This window comes from Geotrypetes seraphini, chromosome 19, assembly GCF_902459505.1.
Source record: "Geotrypetes seraphini chromosome 19, aGeoSer1.1, whole genome shotgun sequence".
NCBI classification, from domain to species: Eukaryota; Metazoa; Chordata; class Amphibia; order Gymnophiona; family Dermophiidae; genus Geotrypetes; species Geotrypetes seraphini.
The window spans coordinates 10,260,133-10,283,244 of NC_047102.1; the positions used below are offsets into that span (position 1 = coordinate 10,260,133).

The window sequence follows — 23,112 nt, forward strand, 5'->3', positions numbered from 1 at the left end:
TGCATATGTCAAAACTCTGCCTTAACTATCCCCTGGGAATCCTTACACGTATGTGCTATCATGGTGCATAACTAGCCATGCAGCTTTACAGGAGCCCTTTTTCCACAAATAAAACATGCTTTGTGAAAAAAGCTTATAAAATTACCCCCTGTGGATAAATGGATAATTCATGTAGCATTAAAGAGTTTAGTTAGCTCTAAAACATTTTAAATACAACAAGGAATAAACCATCTTTTTAGTTAAATGTTTATTTTCTGCAATAAGAGCTTACTCTATTTTCTATTAATTCATTTTTCTGTAGATATTCAGGCGTTTCACAAACCAGGTGTGTTCAGCAGATTTTGCACGAAATGTCTTGCATGTAGCAAACGGACTGCGTGCTGTCTGTTGCTGCCACCTACTGTCCTTAGGGAGTGTTTCCCTGCATTGTAATCACTACTTGTTACCAGGCAAACCGAAATGCACTCATCTCTTCAGTAGTGATATGTGCTTCCTATTCTTAGTCTCTTTGACATACTCTACCTTAGAATGCAGAAAAACTGTGGAATGGTCTACCTCACCAGGACGGTCCGACCAAGCACAGAAAAACAAATGTGGAACCAGATCCTGGACTTCCAAGAGTTTAAAAAATAGTAAAGTTTATTGATGTATGACACAAATAAAATGTCACAATATACTAAAAACAAATGGTTGTACGGCGTTAATGATGACCAGACCCTACATGGGCCATGTTTCGGCTTTATGTTGCCTTCTTCAGGGGTCCTTAAAATGCAGTCACAAGCATCCAAAAACAATAAATCTGTTGAATGAATGCGACTTCCGTGCTTTTGAGTGTTTATTTCATATAAAAAAAAGCCAGCTAATATTCTCGCTTATGTATATCTTTTTAATTCTTGTGCAATCCCACTTTAATCTTCAACCAGCGAGTTATTTCCCTCCTCCCACCAGGGATCTGAAGGAAGCCTCAAAACGTTTGAAGCTTTTACCCCCTCCCTCATACATCATCACTGTGCATGCTTCTGTTCCCTGCAGTCTTCTTTCCTAAAAGCCAGGTTGTAGGAGCTTATCTTTTCTGCTTGTGTTTCATTTTGTGATGTTTCAGAACCTTTCAGTAATTTTGGGTCACGGTTTTTGTCCTTGTGCTGCAGAGGTTCCCTGCAGGGACATCCTTGACTGCAGTAGATCGCAGACTGTTGGAGAAAGTCTGCTTTGGGGGGGGGGAGTTCCTGCTCGGCAGTAAGCCCCCTGGACAGCCTGCACATCAGATCAGGGCTCCAGGATCATTCCTTTTGGAGCTAGCTCGTCCCAGGTTCATCCGCTGGTTGAGCGAAGTGCAGGCTGAGTGGTTCCGTGGAGATGTGACCAGGATCGGAGCCAGACTGCATTCCTCTGCCAGGTGTTTGCGCAACGTGGGCACTGGTGACGTAGGTCTTCAGCCATGGTGGTCAGGCTGGTGGGGCAGTCAGAAGAATTGAAATCCACTTATTAGAGATGCACTGTTTGTTTTATAGAAGGGGTGTGGTTTGGCTTGTATATTTTTCTCTCCTGTAAAACTGTTCTGTTTGACTGTGTTTCAGTGAATAATGTGGGCACATCTTATGAATATCCGGAATATTTCCTTGACATTCCAGACCTGGACAATGTGAGTAGGAAAATGTTTACATTTACAGTTAACTTTTATACTCTCTAAATGTGGCATATGAAGTGGGAGAAGTTTTCAGAAACACATTTGGTGAAATTTAAAACTGTTTCCCCATTCCGAGGACAGTTTTCAATAAATCAATTTGTATCAAAAGTATTTGGGGGTGAAACAAAGGGCTCCTTTTACGAAGGTGTGCGCACGCTAGCCAAAAAACTACCGCCTGCTCAAGAGGAGGCGGTAGCGGCTAGCGTTGTTCCGTGCATTAAGGCCCTAATGTACCTTCGTATCAAAAAATCAACTAAGACTAGGTAACCACAAACTAAAAATAGAAACAAAAATTAAACGGAATCCCCAAGAAAACAGACCCATACAGTGCAATATATAAAGATTGCAGATATAAATTTCAAAAACTTATATATTCCAATCACTACAAATATAAAAAATGGAAAATATGATGCCATTTTATTGAATGAAATATATTTTCAATTAGATTTCAAAGGCCAAAACCCCCTTTCTCGAGTCAGGCTTTTATGGTATCCTGTTCTGACCTGAGGAAGAAGGTTTTGATCTCTGAAAGTTTGTTGAAAAGATATTAAAATTAGCCCAATAAAAAGATTTCCATTAGTCCTGTTTCTATTTTTTTTTATTTTCTATTTTTTAATTATTAATGTTTCTTAACACAGCTGTACACAAATTTATCTTAAATGGAAAATAAAATTCTTTTTTCTACCTTTGCTTATTTTCAGTTGTGTTGCTCCCAGTCTCCGGTTTCTGCTTTCCTCTTTTTCTTTTAACTCTTGCCAAGATTTCCTGTCTGTCTGTGGAGGAGGGGAGGGTTGTCTTTTACCTTTCAGCTTTCTTTATTTTCTGCATCTGTCTAGATTAAATTCTTTGTTACCATCTAGTCCTTAATTTCCCTCTTCACTGTGTCTACCTCTAGCTTGCCACCTCTTTCACTTACCCCAGCTCTCCTATTTCACTTCCTTTTATTTCCCCGGTATCTCACTAACTATATCCTCTTCTCCCATCTGCCCTTTTTCTTTATCCCCTCCTTTCATCCAGTGTTGGTCCCCTCACCTCAGTTCCATCCAGCATCTGTTCCTCTTTTCTCCCCCTATTCCATCAGTACCTGACTGACCCCCCTCTCTCTCCAGCATCTGCCTCCCTCATCTCTCAACTTCCATCAGCATCTGCCTCCCTCCTCCTCCTACTTATCATATAGTGCTGAAAGGCTTATGCAACACTGTACATTTTGACAGTTATAGACTGTCCTTGCTCGGAAGAGCTTACATCTAATTTGGACAGACATGGCATAAAGGGTTGGGGATGCAGAACCTAAAGTGAGAGGAGTTAGGAGTTGAAAGCGCTCTCAAAGAGGTGGGCTTTTAACTGGGCCTTGAACACTACCAGAGACAAGAGCCCACTGTAGGGATTCAGGTAGCTTGGTTGACCAAGGCTTCATTATTGCAAGCTGCTCAGTATGTTATCAACTTAATAGTTAGTCTCCTTGAGCTTCTAGTGTTTGCTGTCAACTTCCAAAAGTCACAAGTTAGGGAGAATGAGAGGGCACTCCCTAAAGCTGAAAGGGGATAGATTCCGTACAAACATAAGGAAGTTCTTCTTCACCCGGAGAGTGGTAAACAACTGGAACGCTATTACGGAGTCTGTTATAGGGGAAAATACCCTCCAGGGATTCAAGACAAAGTTGGATAAGTTCCTGCTAAACTGGAACGTACGCAGGTAAGGCTGGACTCATTTAGAGCACTGCTGGGCAAGATGGACCACTGGTCTGACCCAGCAGTGGCAATTCTTATGTTCCAAGCATGTGGCGCAGCAAGGCAGAAGGGGCGGAGTTGAATTGGCAGCCAAAGAGAAGGGCACAGAAAGGAGGGACTTAACAGCTGAGCAGAGCTCACGGGTGGGATCATAGGGGGAGATAAGTGAAGAGAGAAAGTGAGGGCATTTGTAGGTAAGTAAGAGGAGTTTGAATTGTAGTCTGAAACAGATGGGAAGCCAATGAAGTGAATTTAGGAGATGAGTAACATGAGTAAAGTGGGTCTTCCGGAATATGAGACGTGCAGCCAAATTCTGGACAGATTGGAGGGGACCGAGATGGCTAAATGGAAGGCCCGAGAGTAGCGAGTTGCAGTAGTCTAAGCACGTATATAATGCCTGCCTATCCTCAGATAAAGCAAAGATAGAGTGAAATGCCAAGTACCCGAACTCCAATTATCCAGATTTGCTTCTAGGTGTCTCAGTTTATATTTGAGTTCCCCCTGAAGTATTCCTATCACTCTCCCTTTCTCTAGTGCTCCTTCTCTGCTTCTGCCATCAGCCCAGCTCAGAAACCCCCTCCCCCCAAACCGTGAGACTTTCCCCCACCATCAGCATGCCCCTAATTTTTTTCTTTTGTTTTTAATTAAAAAAATACCTTTAATGCACTCCTTCTCCAAGAAAAGGCAGCATTTCCCCTTCTTCCCTGAACAGGCACCACCAACTCCCTTCCAGACCCACAAAAAAGACCCCAGGCCTATCTTGTTTACCTGGTGGTCTAGCGGCAGCGCTGGGGCAGGAATGATCCTATTCGCTCCTACCCATGCTATGTTGGTGACGAGAATAGCTGCCGAGACTTCAGCCCCTGGAAGCCTCGGCAGCTATTTTCATTGCTGACAGAGCATGGGCAAGAGCGAATAGGATCTCTCCGGCTGCTAGACCACCTGGGAAACAAGGTAGGCCTGGGGTCTTTCCTGTGGGTCCGGGAAGGGGTTGATGGTGCTTGTTCAGGAGGGAGGAAGAATGCTGCCTTTTCGGGGGGGGGGGGAGGGGGGAAGCGCTGAAGATATTTTTTTTGTTAAATACAATGGCCACAAATTTGGTCTTGGAGGATGATGAGTTATACAATGTCAGCATCTATGAGACAAACTTGGTTTTTTCTGTTGCACTGAGCTTTCTGGACCCCTGTTCGTTTACAAAAGTTAGATAGCTCTAAGTCAAATAAATGTTGGCATTGTCATCTCGAAGCAGGGACTTTAGATCATTTATTATTCTACTGTCCATTCATTTTGGCTTTTTGGAGATCGATTTGGGGCCAAATAAAATTGTTTTGTTAGAAAATCCTGTGGCTTTATCCTATGATACTATTTTATTTGGAATGTCAATGAGGAAGAAAAGTCAAATTTCTGCAAAGAATAATAAGGTATTACTTATGACAGGAGTTGCCATTCAGCAGATTACATTTAATTGGAAAAACTGGAATAGATTAAATTACAGTTTTTGGTGGAATTCACTGTGTCATATGTGTAAGATGGAAAGAACGTTAGCGTTGCAGAAAGGAAATGTTAATAACTTTCAGGAGGTTTGGAGACCATTAATAGAGTATTGTAATGAATAAAATATTATTTTTCCCCAGTTGGTATAATCGTACAGGGATGGGGGGTGGGAGGAAGTTTAATTATATATTGATGGGTTGGATTAATAGAAAATAATATACAGTGGTGCCTCGCATAACGGACGCCTCGCACAGCGAACGCTGCGCACAACGAACTTTATGTCTTGATTCGTACAACGAACTTCGTTTCACACAACGAAGTCGCCCGAGCTGCATCCTTCCGCGCAGGCACTGCGCTTAACTGCCCTCTCTCCGCCTGGCTCCCTCTTGCCCCCCCCGACTCCCCGACACGATCGGGGCAAGAGGGAGCCCAAGCCCTCTTGCCCCCCCGACTCCCCGACACGATCGGGGCAAGAGGGAGCTCAAGCCCTCTTGCCCCCCCCCGACTCCCCGACACGATCGGGGCAAGAGGGAGCCCAAGCCCTCTTGCCCCCCCGACTCCCCGACACGATCGGGGCAAGAGGGAGCTCAAGCCCTCTTGCCCCCCCGACTCCCCGACACGATCGGGGCAAGAGGGAGCCCAAGCCCTCTTGCCCCCCCGACTCCCCGACACGATCGGGGCAAGAGGGAGCTCAAGCCCTCTTGCCCCCCCGACTCCCCGACACGATCGGGCCAGGAGGGAGCCCAAGTCCTCCTGGCTACGGCGACCCCCTAACCCCACCCTGCACTACATTACGGGCAGGAGGGATCCCAGGCCCTCCTGCCCTCGACGCAAACCCCCCTCCCCCCAACGACCGCCCCCCCCAAGAACCTCCGACCGCCCCCCAGCCGACCCGCGACCCCCCTGGCCGACCCCCACGACACCCCCAACCCCCTTCCCCGTACCTTTCTGTAGTTGGCCGGACAGACGGGAGCCAAACCCGCCTGTCCGGCAGGCAGCCAACGACGGAATGAGGCCGGATTGGCCCATCCGTCCCAAAGCTCCGCCTACTGGTGGGGCCTAAGGCGCCTGGGCCAATCAGAATAGGCCCGGGAGCCTTAGGTCCCTCCTGGGGGCGGGGCCTGAGGCACATGGGCCCAACCCGACCATGTGCCTCAGGCCCTGCCCCCAGGAGGGACCTAAGGCTCCCGGGCCTATTCTGATTGGCCCAGGCGCCTTAGGCCCCACCAGTAGGCGGAGCTTTGGGACGGATGGGCCAATCCGGCCTCATTCCGTCGTTGGCTGCCTGCCGGACAGGCGGGTTTGGCTCCCGTCTGTCCGGCCAACTACAGAAAGGTACGGGGAAGGGGGTTGGGGGTGTCGTGGGGGTCGGCCAGGGGGGGTCGCGGGTCGGCTGGGGGGCGGTCGGAGGTTCTTGGGGGGGGGCGGTCGGTGGGGGGGGGGGGGGTTTGCGTCGAGGGCAGGAGGGCCTGGGATCCCTCCTGCCCGTAAGGTAGTGCAGGGTGGGGTTAGGGGGTCGCCGTGGCCAGGAGGACTTGGGCTCCCTCCTGGCCCGATATTGTCGGGGAGTTGGGGAATCGGCGGGGCAAGAGGGCTTGGGCTCCCTCTTGCCCCGATCGTGTCGGGGAGTCGGGGGGGGGCAAGAGGGCTTGGGCTCCCTCTTGCCCCGATCGTGTCGGGGAGTCGGGGGGCAAGAGGGCTTGGGCTCCCTCTTGCCCCGATCGTGTCGGGGAGTCGGGGGGGGGCAAGAGGGCTTGGGCTCCCTCTTGCCCCGATCGTGTCGGGGAGTCGGGTGGGCAAGAGGGCTTGGGCTCCCTCTTGCCCCGATCGTGTCGGGGAGTCGGGGGGCAAGAGGGCTTGGGCTCCCTCTTGCCCCGATCGTGTCGGGGAGTCGGGGGGGCAAGAGGGCTTGAGCTCCCTCTTGCCCCGATCGTGTCGGGGGTGCCAGGGACCACACGGAGTCACCCACCGTACCACCCGATTCGGGTAAGCGCAGGTATCGGTGGGTGGCTTATTTGCGGGGGGGTGCCTTATTTTACCTTTTTTTCTAAAAAGGGGGGGCTGTCTTATTTGATGGCCCTGCCTTATCATCGGGGAAACACGGTAGAAAAAAAAAAAAATGAACAGTTAAGTCCCAGTTTTTGCCGCTGAGACTCTGCCCTCTCTCACTGTAAAATTAGACTCTACTTAGTCTGTCTTTAAATTTAAAAAATGTGTGTTGTTTTAAAAAACAATTATGTTTTTAGATGTATCTAAATAAAAATAATAACCAAAAATTTATCTTTTTTTATGTCATCTTAGCATATTTTATGCTGCAGAACGAATTATTTTTTTTTACATGTATTCCTATGGGAAAACGCGTTTCACATAACGAACGTTTCACATAACAAACTTGCTCCTGGAACCAATTAAGTTCGTTGTGTGAGGCACCACTGTATATATATAATCGCATGTGTAATAATAGGGTTGGGAAGGAAGGATTTATTTTTATTTTTAATTGTGAAATTAATAATGGTAGATACTCAAGTGATATTGTATAAGTTAACTGTTATTTTCTGACACACTTGTTGTAAGATGGAAAAATGAATAAAGAATATTAAAACAAAAGAGAAAAAATCAACGTCCAATTATCCGGATTTTTGATTATCTGGATTACCCTCTGTCAAGGGTAGTCCAGATAATCGGCGTTCTACTATACTTATCTGTAGCAGGTCTTTTCCGAGGATAGCAGACATATATTCTCACAAGCCATCAATTTCCCTTAATTGGCTTCTTAACTTTGTAAACTGAACTGATTGCCCCTTGAGCCAACGTTGGGCAGGAAGGCACCGGCATGTGTACAGTATGGGCATGGCTGTCAAAAATTTAAACTTGGTAGTGTCCGTACTGGGTTTTATGGATGATATCACCCACATGCGAGAGTATATGCCTAATGTCCTAAGATAACACCTGCTACAGGTAAGTATTTTTGCTTTTTTTTTTTTTTTTGCATGCCTCAAGAGCAGGTGCAAAAGCCAGTGCAGAGATTTTGTAATATATGCATGTTGTCCCACATACATTTTTCCAGCTTGCCCAAACACTGCATCCCAGCACATCTATATGCAGAAATGGTATTTTTCCGAAATCAACACCAAAAAGTCCAACAGGACGGAGAACCCACGGGTATAAAACAGCATAAAAGGAAGTGGGAATGGACAATGAACACTCTACTGAAGATCACTGATGTAAAACCAACTTGTTTATTTCGGAAAAGGACACAAGCAGAAGCTGTGGACCCGACACAGCACTGTGTTTCGGCATCTGAGGAACGCCTGCATCAGGGATCACTGTGGCGTATATGTTCACAGATGACAGGTCTGGGATAAAACAAAGCTCGGTCCAACTAACATGCCAGAGTAACCAAAATTACTGAAAAGCTATGGATACTCCTAAAATGACCTCTTTAGTATTTTCTGTTGAATGACTCCAGATAAGAACCACAAGACACATCCAATCTGCTCATTATAATGCCTGGTGCATTATATAAATCCCAGATTCACCTTCAATACTTTGTATCTAAGGATCTCTGCTTAACCCAAGTTTTCTTGAAGTACATTGTTTGTGTTTCCACTACCTTCCTTTTTATTTTCTGCAAACATATTTTGTGTATGTAAGCCTAAAACTCTCATTTGTCAGCATTTAAACTTTTGATGGTGCTCTTGTTTCCTCCTTACAGATGCTGAACAAAGTGATAAAAATTAATATCAGCTCTGTTTGTAAGGTGAGTAGCCTCCTTTTAGTAAAACGTTTCACTTTTAAAAACACAAGGATTTCAACATATTGATACATTTTAAATAGATAATCAGCTTTCCTGCTGTGATATGCATGTGAGTAGATGGTTACTGAGTAGCCGGTGGGCTGAGATCTGATAGTCAGTTTCTACTTTTGTTATGCAATTCCAGTTCATGAAATCTTCCTATTCAATAATACTATTATTTTCTGATTCTGAACAGAGAGGATTTTGAATCAGAAAATAAGAGTAAATATCGAAGAACTAAGGCCAGTACTGGGCAGATTTGCTCGGTATGTGTCTGTGTATGACCTTTTGGTTGAGGATGGGCTGGGGAGGGCTTCAATGGCTGGGAGGGTATAGATGGGCTGGAGTGAGCTTTGACGGAGATTTCAGCAGTTAGAACCCAAGCACAGTACCGGGCAGAGCTTTGGATTCTTGCCCAGAAATAACTAAGAAGAAAAAATTTAAAAAAAATTTAAATTGAATCAGGTTGGGCAGACTAGACTGGATGGACCATTCGGTTCTTTATTTGTCATCATCTACTATGTTACTTTGTGGAAAAAGCTTTATCCTACATTGTTGCTTAACATTTTTTGTTGTGGGGGTCATACAGTGCTTCCTGAATTGAAACAGCTAGTTATTTTGAGATCTTGATATATTAGCTGTTGGCTTCCTGCTTCTGAATTAATTTTTAGTCTTTTCATCAGCGTAAGTGATGATCTTTCTTGAATTTTGTAATGCTACTTTAGAAGTTAACTGGCACAGCAGTGATGGTCCTAAGTTAGAAAAAAGCTGTTTTGTGGTGGTTGAGTAAGAGGGTGGTATGCACTAAATCTGATTAAATCTTTCTGTTCCTGGCAGCAGTCACGTTGGTTGCTTTTTTGGCTAACAAAAGGTTGTGCACAAATGTGCCCTTGTTATCTTTCTTCTAATTAGTTTACAAAATTGAAGCAAAATGGCTTTACCAAATGCAAATCTTGACAAACACATCTGATTTCCTTGGCTGGGTGACCAAAGACCTAGTTCAAGGGCATATGCTGAATGTTATCTACTTAGATTTTAGCAAAGCCTTTAATATTGTTTCTCATAAGAAGCTCATGAAAAAACTGGGTGACTTGGGGGAGAGTTGAAAGATGGTAAACTGATTCAGAAATGGTTGGCAAAGGCTCATGGTACATAGATCAAACTTGAAAGAAAGAAAGGTGAGTGGTACTGGGACCAATTCTATTCAATATATTTGTGAGCAACATTGCAGAAGGAAATGTTTGCATTTTTGTGAATGATGTGAAGATTTGCACACAGTGAACCCCCTGAAGGCAGTAGACAACATGTAAAATCTACAAAAAAAATAGAAGAATTGTCTAATGTTTGGCAGTTAAAATGAATGTAAAGTACAACAAAATGTGGTACGTTCATAGATATATAAATATCAGAATAATTTCCCTACTACCCAATGTTTTTCATTTGAAATAAAAATAATGACAAATAAATTAAGGTGAAGAAGTGCAGAATGATGCACTTGTGAAGGAATCCAAAGGAGCTGTATATGATAGGGGGATGAGAAGCAGGAGAGGAATCCTTGAGGTGGCATAATATGCCAGGCTGATGGCCAAAGCCAAAAGGATGCTGGACTGTGTAGAGAGAAAGTCATAACTATCAGAAGAAAGGAAGTGATAATGCCTCTGTATAAGTTATTAGTGAAGCCCCACGTGTAGTATTAAGTTTTGAAATTTGTATCTCACTAAGACATAAAAAGATTTGAACGGTTCAGAGTAAATGGTATATGGTTTGCAACCAAAAGAAGTACCCCCTCCCACCATTACTCAGTTCTTCTTTCATATAAACCCCCATTCTTCATACTCTTGATCACACAACCCTTCCTTATCCTTCTTGCATCCTTTCTCCTCAACCACTCTCCCTGGAGGAAAAAAACAGTTCTCATAGGGAGGAACAAAATTGGCAGCCCTTTTTATGGCTATGGAATAACAGGTGACCATGGTTTCTGCTCATAGACTTAGGGTAAGAGAATTGGAGACTTGTTGGTCAGGGTGCTCTTGATGTCTGTTGAGTTAGGTTGTCTTCCACCTTTTAATGTAGTGTGCTTGTCATGTGGGGGAAAAAAGGAAAGCTAAACAACTTGAAGGCATCACCTCTCCACTGGACTAACTTGGTACAGTATATGACTGCCTTTGCACATTCCGCTTAGATCTGATTTTCAAGTTTATTGACATTTGATTAAGGATATCGGAGAGTGTACAAGTAAATTGTAGACTGAAGGGTCAGACGTTAAAGAAAAGAGTAAATTTCTACAGACACAAAGAATAAGATAGCTCTCCTTTTTAGTGTGTTGGGAAAGGCAGAAATGAAGGAACATACATGTAGGCCAGACAGCTCCAAATACATTTAAAATTTCCCGGCTTATGAGCAGGAGCAGAGCTCTGAAGGTGCTTCGTTGGACAAGGGGCAAAAGGGTGAGAGTGTTCAATGTGTGCAGATGCAGACATGTTCCTTTGACAAACCCTCTGAGGTAACCTTGGATTCACTTTGGGACTTAGTAGCAAATTTGGGCAAGACCTTATGCCCTCAAATTCAGTATCTGGGTAGAAGAATAGACAAGATGAAGAATTAAAGGTTGAAATAGATCCTTTAAAGACTCGGATAGATAAGACTGGAAAAGACCTAGCTGAGATGCATCAAATTCAAGAGACTATGATTAAAGATAATACAAATATAAGAAAGATAGAAGCATTGGAAACAATTTCCGAATAATAATTTCCGATTCTTTTTTTTTATAATTCTTTATTCATTTTCATATTTTACATGAAGTGTACAAAATATTGAGTTACAACTAATGAATACACAATATCACTTTTATATCTATTACATAATATTCTGAACAAATTTTTTTTTATCCCCTCTCCCACCCCCCACCCTTCAAGTACTTTCCAATCACCTTATACATATTGTATACCATATTATAACATGTTATGTAAAATTATTTTCACTACCCCCCCCTCCATTTGTGCCATAAAGAAGACAAGAAAAAGAAGAAGATAAATCCTATTATTCATTCAGTACAATACTTTGTCAATGGCCCCCATATAATTTACGATTCTTAAATTTCCCTCAGGTGTTTGCAATAATACCAAGGGAAATGTTAAAATATTTTTTGAAAGTTTTATTAATATCGGAAGATTTAATTTCTCCTTTCTCTCAAGTGTATTATTTACATATAAAAAAATCAACACAATCAGCAAAGTCCTAATCAAAATGAAGGATAGTTGGATATTTCAATCTTTCTGGAGGCCTCTGATAGAGAGGTGGCTAAACCGTAGCCTCTGTGACACTTTTGGATTATGAAACTATTCTTCATAAACAGACACAAATAATTTTTGGTATTTAAAATACAGATATTTCCTGATATCTCTCGAGACACACAGAGACGAAGATATCAACTTTTGATTTTGAAACTGGGAGCTACTCTCATAGGAGGGACATTTACTTGAGATATCCCTGTAAATGCTTAATAAGATACCAATCTACTAAATATGTATTCCTTGAACCCTCTCATCTGGCTGCTTTCATATCCTCGAAGCGCCTTGAGGGGGGGTTCAAAATATGAGTTCATAAAAAGAATATTAGTCTCCAGAATCAGGTGTCAGTTGATTTAACTCTTCATCAATGTCTTAGTTTAGACTTGTAATACCTTTAAATTTCTGCTCCAGTGTAAATCTTGGATCTTGTGGACTTGAGAATGAATTTGGAAATTTTTTTTTCATATTTAAATTTTTATTTAAAGTTTTTTTAATATATATTACAAACCAAACTCAACAACAATGCATCATACAACAGCAGAAAATGCAAAGACATCCATGTTAATCCTTCACGGAGGCCTAAAAGATCCGAACCTCCCCTCCCTAATCCCCCCACCCCAGCACTCCAGTGTCAAAAGTTCAAAAGAGAACTCCTAGCTCTATGGGATAGACCCTCCCAAACAGGAGCCCAGATTCTCCTGAATTTCCTCTATTGACCTGGACCACCCCTGCGAACATCCAGATATTCAAATTTTAATAATGTGAATATTTCGTTTCTCCACGTAGTAATAATGGGTACCTATAGTGGTGCCACAACAAAAAGGTACATTTTCTAGCCAGTAAGGAGGCTTTTTGTAGCAACAAATTTCCCCCTCTAGACAAACCCAAAGATACAACTTGAGAAAAGAGCAGAACATCTGCCCGCAGAGGAATCTGCTTACACAATATAGTCTGCAAATACAATGTAACAAAGGACCAAAGGTCTGAAGTCGGTCACATGACCAGAACAAGTGAAGCAAGCCTGGTGGGGTGGACTGGCACTTAGGACACCGAGCACGAGAGGCAAACCCTGAGACATATGCCTGGTAAGGAGACATGTGCAGCCGCAGAAGGAACTTGTACTGCTGTTCTTGCAAAACTATGGAATGAGTCAGCCGAGGAAGATGTTTCATAAGAAGACGGAGTCCAACTTGAGAATGAATAATCATAATGTTTCTTTATTAATTTTTTTCCCTGCTTGATTTGTTTAGACTATTTCAATCTTTTCTGTACAAGATTTAATGCTTGGTATGAATAATTGAAAAATGATAAATAATAATTAAAAAATGATCTTATGCTTTGGGCCTAGCAGAAGCATGGTTTCCTTAGTTATCTTTCAGTTTTTATCAATCCTATCCATACTTCCTCAGTCACCCAGGGACCAGTTTTCTATGTACAATAGGAGGAAATATTTTTTCACTTGAGAATAGTTAAGCTCTGGAACACGTTGCCAAAGTATGTGGTAACAGTGGTTAACATAGCTGGTTTAAAAAAATGTTTGTACAAGTTCTTGGAGGAAAAGTCCATAGTCCTAGATCTAAGTAACAGACAGAAATAGAGGACAGTGTTTCTTTGGTAGGGGAAGAATTTTTTTTGGCTTGAAATTTGTGCTATGAAATATTTTTAAAAGAGGAAGGTGTATAGAGAGACAGAAGAATAAGGCTAAACAGTCAAATGGGATATACATAACATGACCATTTATTTTTTTCCCTGGAATGGGACAGGACCACCATGGACACCCCCCCCCCGTACCTTTTTTTAATCCCGGCAGCTGCCTCCTGATGTCTTCCGGCAGAGCGGTGCGCCTACCTTGGCCCATGTCCGCTCACTGAATGGCTGCCATCTGTTCTCACAGGACCAGGCAGGCGTGCCGCTGCTGGAAGACATCAGGAGGAAGCCACCAGGATTAAAAAAAGGTACCGGGGCAGTGGGCAGGCCCCTGAAAACAGGACATTTCAGGGACCCGACACCGAAAATGGGACATTTGAGCATCCCGAATCTATGCTTCGGGATAACGGGATAGGCTCCCTAAAAACAGGATGGTCCTGTTCAAAATGGAACGTATGGTCACGTTAGATATACAGTATATGGAAATAATCTTTCCTTAAATACAGAGAGAATATCTTTACTGGGAAGAAAAACAGTGACTTCTAAAGAAATAATTGCGTTTAGCATAGCATCTCATGAGTCACATACCTTAGTTTCCCTGTGGTTTTCAGGTTCTATTTGTGAACACCTTGTATATATTTATTTAAAAATTTATATACCGCATAAAAACTATGCGGTTTACAAAATTACATGCATACATATTTAAGAAATGCTAAACATGTTTCACAAGACAAACACAAAAAGACATTAACGGTATCATTATTAAAATCTTTTAAATTCATCCTACAAGATGGAAACACAAAATCCCATAAAATCATTCACAGGACAAGAAGGCATTAACAGAGAATAGCATTAGCACAGGAAGGCATTGACAAATAATTGTGTTTTCAACATTTTCTGAAAGTTCAGTCTCCCATCACAGAGTGTGTATCCAGCATATACAGATATAAATATGCTCTATGTTCAGAAGTTTATATCCAAGTTATAATAGCTGTGTTAACCCTTTCAGGACTATAAGGATCGTAGGCCAATTTTTGTGGTTTTGACGACATTTTTATGGTAAAAAGGGCTTGCAGATGCCAAAAAATTGATTTTTTTTGTGAAATATCATTATTTTTTTTTAAAAAAAATCAAACTTCTGGCTTATGGACAGTGTGGCAAGTGAATCTTCTCGTCAATCTGGCAACGACGCTAATGAATGAATGTCGGAACCAGTTTGTTTACATAAAGGCAGTATCCTATGGAATCCGTACATATCAAATTTAGAACTGTAGACTATCCCAATCAAAATTTATAGGATTTTAAAGTTATGGGACAAATATGTCCCTTGGTCCTGAAAGGGCTAATTGAGACTTACGATTATCAGTTTGCCTTCATTAATTTTAGTTGCACGACTAAATATAATACATATATGAAGATACACTAAACGGTTTGTTTCATGTTGATAGAAGGCTTAAAATGACCAGTTGTGTTTTGGGGTTTTTTAAACCATCCGTTTTGATCAAAATGTTTTCCATGATTCTTTAACATCTTACAGAATTTTTAAAAACAAATCGTCCCCCAATCCCTGGAAAAACCAGCTACTCTCCCATTTTGATCTTTAGTATCTTATTCTTCATATTGAGCATTTCACAGCGACCTTCCTCCCTCCACCACCTCTCCCTTACTTTAGAAAGAACTGTACGTTTGTTTCAGACATTCCCCCTGAACAACACGAACCAACACCTACGCAGACTGCTCTCCCACATAGCTATCCACCCACACAGTCCCACTCGCATGCTTTGCTCTCATCCTCCTCACTGTGGGCTCAAGTAACCTATTCAGGCTGGTTTTTTTCCTACATATGAAGCCCCTCTCTGTATTTTGGCAATACATTTCTTGCTGTACCTTAGAAAAAAATCTGCCTTTTTTTTAAAAACAAAAACTACAACTTAGTAAAAGTCTCGCACATAAAGCATAAATAGAGCAGATATTTTTAAAATTTACCAAGCTGACAGTTCAGCTCTCCACCCCCTCTTTTTTTTTTTCCTTAGAGAAGCATGCTTAAACAGTCTTAACCTCCCCCTCCCCTACTGTGTACTATGAAAGCCATGTTTTTCAGCCAGGAATCTTTAGGGCTGAGATTGGTAGTAAATAGTTTCCATCTTAATGACCTGTCCCCTTTGATGTTGCTGGAAGCATTGATGGGAAACCCCAGAACTTAGTCTCTTGACAATTCCTTTTGGCTGTGAGCACATCTTAGATGTGATGGATAGGAACAGTGAAGTGCTTACTGAGCTGTGCCCAGCTTGGGTTCCCCCTGATGGATTCCGAGTCCCTGAAGTACTATATTTGATATTAGAAAAGGCTTCTCTCAAGTTAGGATTCACGGCAACGTATTTTGAAGCTATCGGGGTATTTCGGAAAACAGTGCAATACAGCACTTCAGACAAATAGTCCCTTTGTATGTTTACATGGTATAAAATTATTTTTTTCCCCATATTGCAGGTCATCTCTATTCTCCTTTGGCAAATCGGATGTTTTTAATATGGAGATTCCGAAAAGAGCCACGAGGGATTACTTGGCAGATGCTATTTGCTCTAGGTGCCATTTTGTGTTGTTGAAGTCTTTGTTTTTAGCAGCAGTTCTACCTCCTCCCTTTACTATTCTGAAGAAATGGAAGGACTCGGAACAGCATCAGATAGGATCTATAGTACTGCACAGGGATTCCAGGCTGCCTCCTTTTGGTATATTAGAAGTAATGCCTTAGAACAGGGGTAGGCAATTCCGGTCCTCGAGAGCCGGAGCCAGGTCAGGTTTTCAGGATATCCACAATGAATATGTATGAGATGGATTTGTATGCACTGCTTCCTTGAGATGCAAATCTATCTCATGCATATTTATTGTGGATATCCTAAAAACCTGATCTGGCTCCTGCTCTCGAGGACTGGAATTGCCTATCCTTGCCCTAGAAGACCTTATAAGAAAGCAAATTTTTTTTTAAAAACATGCACTGCCTTTTCTATAAACCGTATTCAGAGTGCTTGAAAAAAGAGCTAGGGATAGAAAATACAGCCACTTTGGGGTAGACGGAGAGTTGGGAAGGGTAAGGATGGCACTTCCCAGAAATGTTCCCTAAGGCTACTCATCTTACATAGTTCTTCTGCCATCTCCCATAGAAACTGCATGTTTTTGTTCACATTTAAATGTTGTGAACCATCTCGTTAGCTCTGTAATACGTTCTTACTAAATTTATAATTAGAGTTTATTCCAAAGAACATTATACTGTTCTCTTTCTTAAGCCATTATCTTTGATTATATTATAAATATGGCCATAAGGAAGACAATAAAACAGATTAATAAACTAGTTACCGTACGTCATTTTGCTTTTGTTTTTTCAGTGCAGTGTGTCGAGTACGTTCTATGGTTTTATTTTTAAATTGGTATCCCAGATACAAATGTACTGAAGTAATCCCTTGTTTTTCACTGTGTTTTTCGTTAAGCACTTGAACTCTGTATCTGCAGTGACTATGAAATGTCTTGAGTAAATGTAATCAAATACAGTAAAACCTTGGATTGCAAGTGTTTTGCAAGACAAGCAAAGCATTTGATTAAATTTTAACTTGATATACAAGCAATGTCTTGCAATACAAGTACATATAGTATATACACATCATAACTGAGCTGATGGTTCTTCGCTCTCTGACACTGTCTGAATTGAATAGTCAGTCTGTTGTGGGTTTTTTTTAAAGTTTTCTGATTGGTGTAAAGTGCTGCAGAGAAGTGTATTGATTGGTCATTGAGAGAAGAGGTGGACCTTTTCAGCCCTTAGAAGATTGGTGTCTTGAGCCCTGTGCACCATTTTTTTCCATAGTGGAGATGTTGAGCAGAAGCCACCCCCTGATGCAGTGGAAGCAACAGGGATTCCCTGTCGGAGTGGTAAAGATTTTTGGATGTCTAAAGATTAAGGATTCAGTCTGAAGAATGGTGACAGTTACTGAGATAAAGGAAAATGTATTTTGATTGAATGCTCCTATCTTTTGGAGTATGGTCTTTTTTATGTGCCTAGAAGCTGCAGGTCATGTTGGATGGATCATGCCGCCGAGTCAGCCACTGAATCATGGCAACACTCAGCGAGGAAGCCACCCTGTGATGTTTCACAGCAGAGTACAGGAGTGGTTTGCCATTGCCTTCTCCCACAGTGTGTGGCTCCACTATGTCGCTGCTGCAGTGTTTCTCAACTCAGTCCTGGAGTACCCCCTAGCGGGTCAGGTTTTCAGGATATCCACAATGAATATGCATGAAAGGAATTTGCATATAATGGAGGCAGTGTATGCAAATCAAGTTTATGCATATTCATTGTGGATGTCTTGAAAACCTGACTGGCAAGGAGGCACTCCAGGACCAAGTTGAGAAACACTGGCCTACAGCACCTGGTATTTTCAAGCAATCTCCCATCCAGGTACTAGCCAGGCCTGACCCTGCTTAGCATCTGATAGTAAGAGCGGGCCTACTCAGAGCGCATAACCATGAGGCTCCAGGAGTTAGAATCCCAGTGTAAAACTCACTGCACACCTTGATGATCAGGAGAACCATGGGTGCAGAAACAACTTTTACATAATAGGAGTGCCTGAGACGGTGGACGATGCAGGATTGTGGTGAATGGTAGAGTTGTGAATCCCAGCACAGGTGGATCTGGGACACGTGTCTCACAGTGGAATGAGTACATCGACTAGGTGCCCCACCTTCTCAAGACTGGTCATATCCTGTACACTGCTGACAAAGATAAAATCATGACTTGCTTCTGAAGGTCCCATGAGCCCGATCAGCTCCTGGGACCAGTTTGCCGCTTTAAGGAGTGATATTGCAGCCTAAACAACATGTTAAACTAGCTAGACTATTTTTTTCTCTTTCAGGGGTTCTGCACCATATGACCCTGCAGGCCCCAAGACTTTTTCTTCGAAGGACACAAACATCTCACTGTTTTCACTGTTCATCACCTATGATGCTGCATGAGGGGCCTACAGGCCAGGCAAGACTGGATGCTCCTTCCAGACTTCTTTGTGGATTCTCCAATGGGAAAGCCAGAGAGAGCGGTAGAGTCCAAGCAACAGTAAAGAGGCTGCCAGATCTAGCAGCCATAGAAGCTGTCCCAGATGAAGAATCAGGCTTAAGCAGATACTCCATATATTTTATCATGCCCAAAAGAAATTCAGAGGACTAGAGGCCAATTATGGATCTGAAGTCGGTCAATGCTGCCCTCAAGATACCGTGCTTCTGCATGGAAATGGTAAGGTTGGTCATTGCCTCGGTGGCACTGGAGGAATTTCTCACCTATCTGGATTTGTCAGAGGTCTATCAAAGGAAGTTCTTGAGGCTCAAAGTTCTGGAGCAGCACTTCCAGTTCTTGGCCCTTCTGTTTAGACTGGCCACTGTGCCACACACCTTTACCAAGGTGATGATCACAGTAGCAGCACACCTCCGCAAGGAGGGGGATACAGTAGAGTGTGTGATCCAGCTTGTGCAGAACCTGAGGTGCGTTTTAAACTCTTGAAAAAGCCACTTGGAGCCAATGCAGTTCCTGGAGTTTTATCCTGTCAGTCCCCACAAATGGATGCTTTGCAGATGCCTCTACCTTGGACAACAAGCGCGTTGCAGTCAAAACTGGAGCCTCATTTACTATCCCAGAGTTACGTTGCATCTCTACATGGGTGATTTTGACAACAGATGCCAGCCTGTATGGTTGGGGAGCATGTGAGGGGCATCTCGTACAGAGAGCCATCCGCCTGGGGATGAAACCAGTACATGAGAGGAGAGAATGAGAGGATGTTTGGATTGGCTTTGTTTGGGGGTGGGGAAGGGGGCGAGGGGAAGAAGGAGAGAATGCTGGGCCCCACTACAAATGTCTTTCAGGTAGCTTTTAGAGTTTGAAAGGGTGATGGCTGCATGAAACGGCTTCATTGGAAAATGGTATGAAACTGGGCAAGCATTAAGAGTCCTTAGAAAAGGGAATGCAAGCTACAGATCCGATAGTCTCTGATATTACAGCACAAGACGGCAGTTTTTGGATTCTTATTAGAACTCAGCAGAATGCAGTAAGTAAAAGAAAGTGGTCAATGTGGTGGCTGAAGGTGGAAAACTAATATTGCAGTGAGTGCATGAAAGAGCCCAACTGCTTTAAAGGCAATATTAGCCTCCAAGAATGACTTGAATTGCAGCCAAAGCCATTTAGCCAGATAGATGGACATATTCAGCCAGGCACCTTCTTACATAGTACAAGATGGGGTGCACCTTAGAAGATCCTGTGCTTTATATGAACCAAATGGCAATGTATTAAACAGACTTCAGCAGCAGAAAATAAACTCCGAATTTAAAGTGAGTATTGTGTGTAATTAGGAATGTCTGTTGAGGGAAATTACAGAGCTGTGTGGGGAAAGACATCCCTTGTATTCCTAATGACTAACTTCCAAACAAACACAAAGACAAGCTTTTTATGGATAAGAGACATTGAATCTTTCTGATATCTCATGCTGTTTGTTTATTTTTGTTTAAAAATAAACACAGGGTAAACCCCCTGAATTTTTGGGAAATATGAACTGATTCCATCACATCTGTCTAATAGTAACATAGTAGATGACGGCAGATAAAGACCCGAATGGTCCATCCAGTCTGCCCAACCTGATTCCATTTAAATTTATTTTTTTAAATTTTTTCTTCTTAGCTATTTCTGGGCAAGAATGCAAAGCTCTACCCGGTACTGTGCTTGGGTTCCAATTGCCGAAATCTCCTTTAAAATCTACTCTAGCCCATCTACACCCTTCCAGCCATTGAAGCCCTCCCCAGCCCATCCCCCACCAAACGGCCATACACAGACACAGACCGTGCAAGTCTGCTCAGTACTGGCCTTAGTTAAATATTTAATATTATTTTCTGATTCTAGATCCTCTGTGTTCATCCCACACTTCTTTGAACTTAGTCACCGTTTTCCTCTACCACCTCTCTCGGGAGCGCATTCCAGGCATCCACCACCCTCTCTGTAAAGTAGAATTTCCTAACATTGCTCTTGAATCTACCACCCCTCAACCTCAAATTATGTTCTCTGGTTTTACCATTTTCCTTTCTCTGGAAAAGATTTTGTTCTACGTTAATACCCTTTAAGTATTTGAACATCTGAATCATATCTCCCCTGTCTCTCCTTTCCTCTAGGGTATACATATTCAGGGCTTCCAGTCTCTCCTCATACGTCTTCTGGCACAAGCCTCCTATCATTTTCGTCGCCCTCCTCTGGACCGCCTCAAGTCTTCTTACGTCCTTCGTCAGATACGGTCTCCAAAACTGAACACAATACTCCAAGTGAGGCCTTACCAATGACCTGTACAGGGGCATCAACACCTTCTTCCTTCTACTGACTACGCCTCTCTTTATACAGCCCAGCATCCTTCTGGCAGCAGCCACTGCCTTGTCACACTGTTTTTTCGCCTTTAGATCTTCGGACACTATCACCCCAAGGTCCCTCTCCCCGTCCGTGCATATCAGCTTCTCTCCTCCCAGCATATACGGTTCCTTCCTATTATTAATCCCCAAATGCATTACTCTGCATTTCTTTGCATTGAATTTTAGTTGCCAGGCATTAGACCATTCCTCTAACTTTTGCAGATCCTTTTTCATATTTTCCACTCCCTCTTCGGTGTCTACTCTGTTACAAATCTTGGTATCATCTGCAAAAAGGCACACTTTTCCTTCTAACCCTTCAGCAATGTCACTCACAAACATATTGAACAGGATTGGCCCCAGCACCGAACCCTGAGGGACTCCACTACTCGCCTTTCCTTCCTCTAAGTGACTTCCATTAGTATGTTTGTTTAAGACAGTTTTGCAAACAATTGTTCCATCTAGCCTTGGCTAGTGCAATGTGGTGCACTTCAGGTTGCACAAAATTTGGTAGGATGTTGTTTCGGCTGGGGAGGCAAGAACATGTGTCATAGTAGCATAGTAAATGACAGCAGATAAAGACTCAAATGGTCAATCCAGTGTCAGATTGTTATATTATACTATATTGGCTTAAACTGAACCATAGGATTCGTTACAAACTGTTATTAATGTTCTTTATGTGTGTGCATAATTTTGCGCCGAAATGTTTGGGTAGCGTTCTGCCACATATTCTGCCTCAACCCTATGATCTATAGAGCGTGCAGATCTACAAATTCCAACTGTTAAGGCTGAAGGTGTCCAGGGACAGTATATTTTTATGTATAGGTCCCAAGGAATGGAACAAGCTCCCTCTATACATTCATCAACAGATTGTCAGAATTTTAAACGATTACTAGAGAGGCACCTTTTTTTGTCCTGATGTTTAACTGCTAAGATGTACATAGGGCACTGGGCACTTAATTGATTTTATTGTTTGTAATTTGTTTGTGTGTTGTCATGTTTGTTGTAATGATGGGTATGTATGTATCTATTGTGACCCGCTTTGGGAAAGGCGGGATACAAATGAATAAGCCATAAACCATTAGTATAGTGAAATGTCTGTCTCGGGCCATATCAGGCAACAGAGAGATCCCTAGATCTAAGTAATGGTCAAACTTACTAGAGTCACACCAGGTAAACTACAAGAAACTTCTAATTTAATCTGCTACTCAATGTCTGATTTTTAGTCCCATTAGTGTGGAGGTGTTTTGTTGACTGTCTCTTGTTTGCATTCACAGCCATCACACTTCTTAAAATATATATGTGTGCATTCTATAAAACGTATATCTGTCATTTTTTGTTTCTTTTTTTAGATGACACGCTTGGTGCTGCCCAGCATGCTGGAAAGGTGAGTCATGATTCCTCACAAGCACTATCCAGACATTGCTCATGATTATTTATAGGGGAGAATCCTTTCTGTCAGAAATTCATTACGGTGACTAATCAGCCAAGCCTCCATGTTGGTAGCAATGGAGTAACACTGGGTGACTCATAGGCATGGAAAGTGAGTCATCGCTCAGTGGAAGCCTCTTGCTCTCACTCTGTGCCCCTCTCTACTTGTTGTGCTGATTTCTTTGTAGTGGAATTAAAAGGCTTGTCTGAGTCATCAGCAACTCAACAACCTACTATTCTGAAGTCAGATGACTAGGGTTTTCCCCAGGAATAACCTTATTTCATTTTCTTCTGAAACCATGAAAAACATTTAGTTTGAGCTAGGTAAAGTGTGCCATGCGAACTTTGTTAGTGGGGAATATAGGATACTTTATCTAGAGATATATGGGTCAAGAGCTAGTCAAGGTTGACATTCATGGCCAATAGTGCCACAGGTATTTGTTCGTATGCTGACCAGTATTAGTTGGTCAACTTAGTCCCCTTTTCATTAGGCAGGTGTTCTTTTCAGGAGTGATTTTAGGGCTATGCGTGTGAAAATTTTAAGGGGTTTACAAATAACTTTTCTGAAGAACTAAAGTTGATGCCCCAAGGAGAACCACTATAGCCAATTCTGTACTGCTGATTTTT

The 23,112-nt window shown here is 42.5% G+C and overlaps 1 protein-coding gene across 1 annotated transcript in view; it reads left to right on the forward strand.

The window, feature by feature from the left end:
* HSD17B12 (hydroxysteroid 17-beta dehydrogenase 12) overlaps positions 1-23,112 on the forward strand; it is a 71,967-nt gene that overhangs the window by 33,359 nt on the left and 15,496 nt on the right. The window contains exons 5-7 of the mRNA XM_033928370.1: positions 1,578-1,642; positions 8,627-8,671; positions 22,407-22,441. Of these exons, the coding sequence (XP_033784261.1) occupies positions 1,578-1,642; positions 8,627-8,671; positions 22,407-22,441 (145 nt within the window). The remainder of the gene's footprint in view (positions 1-1,577; positions 1,643-8,626; positions 8,672-22,406; positions 22,442-23,112) is intronic.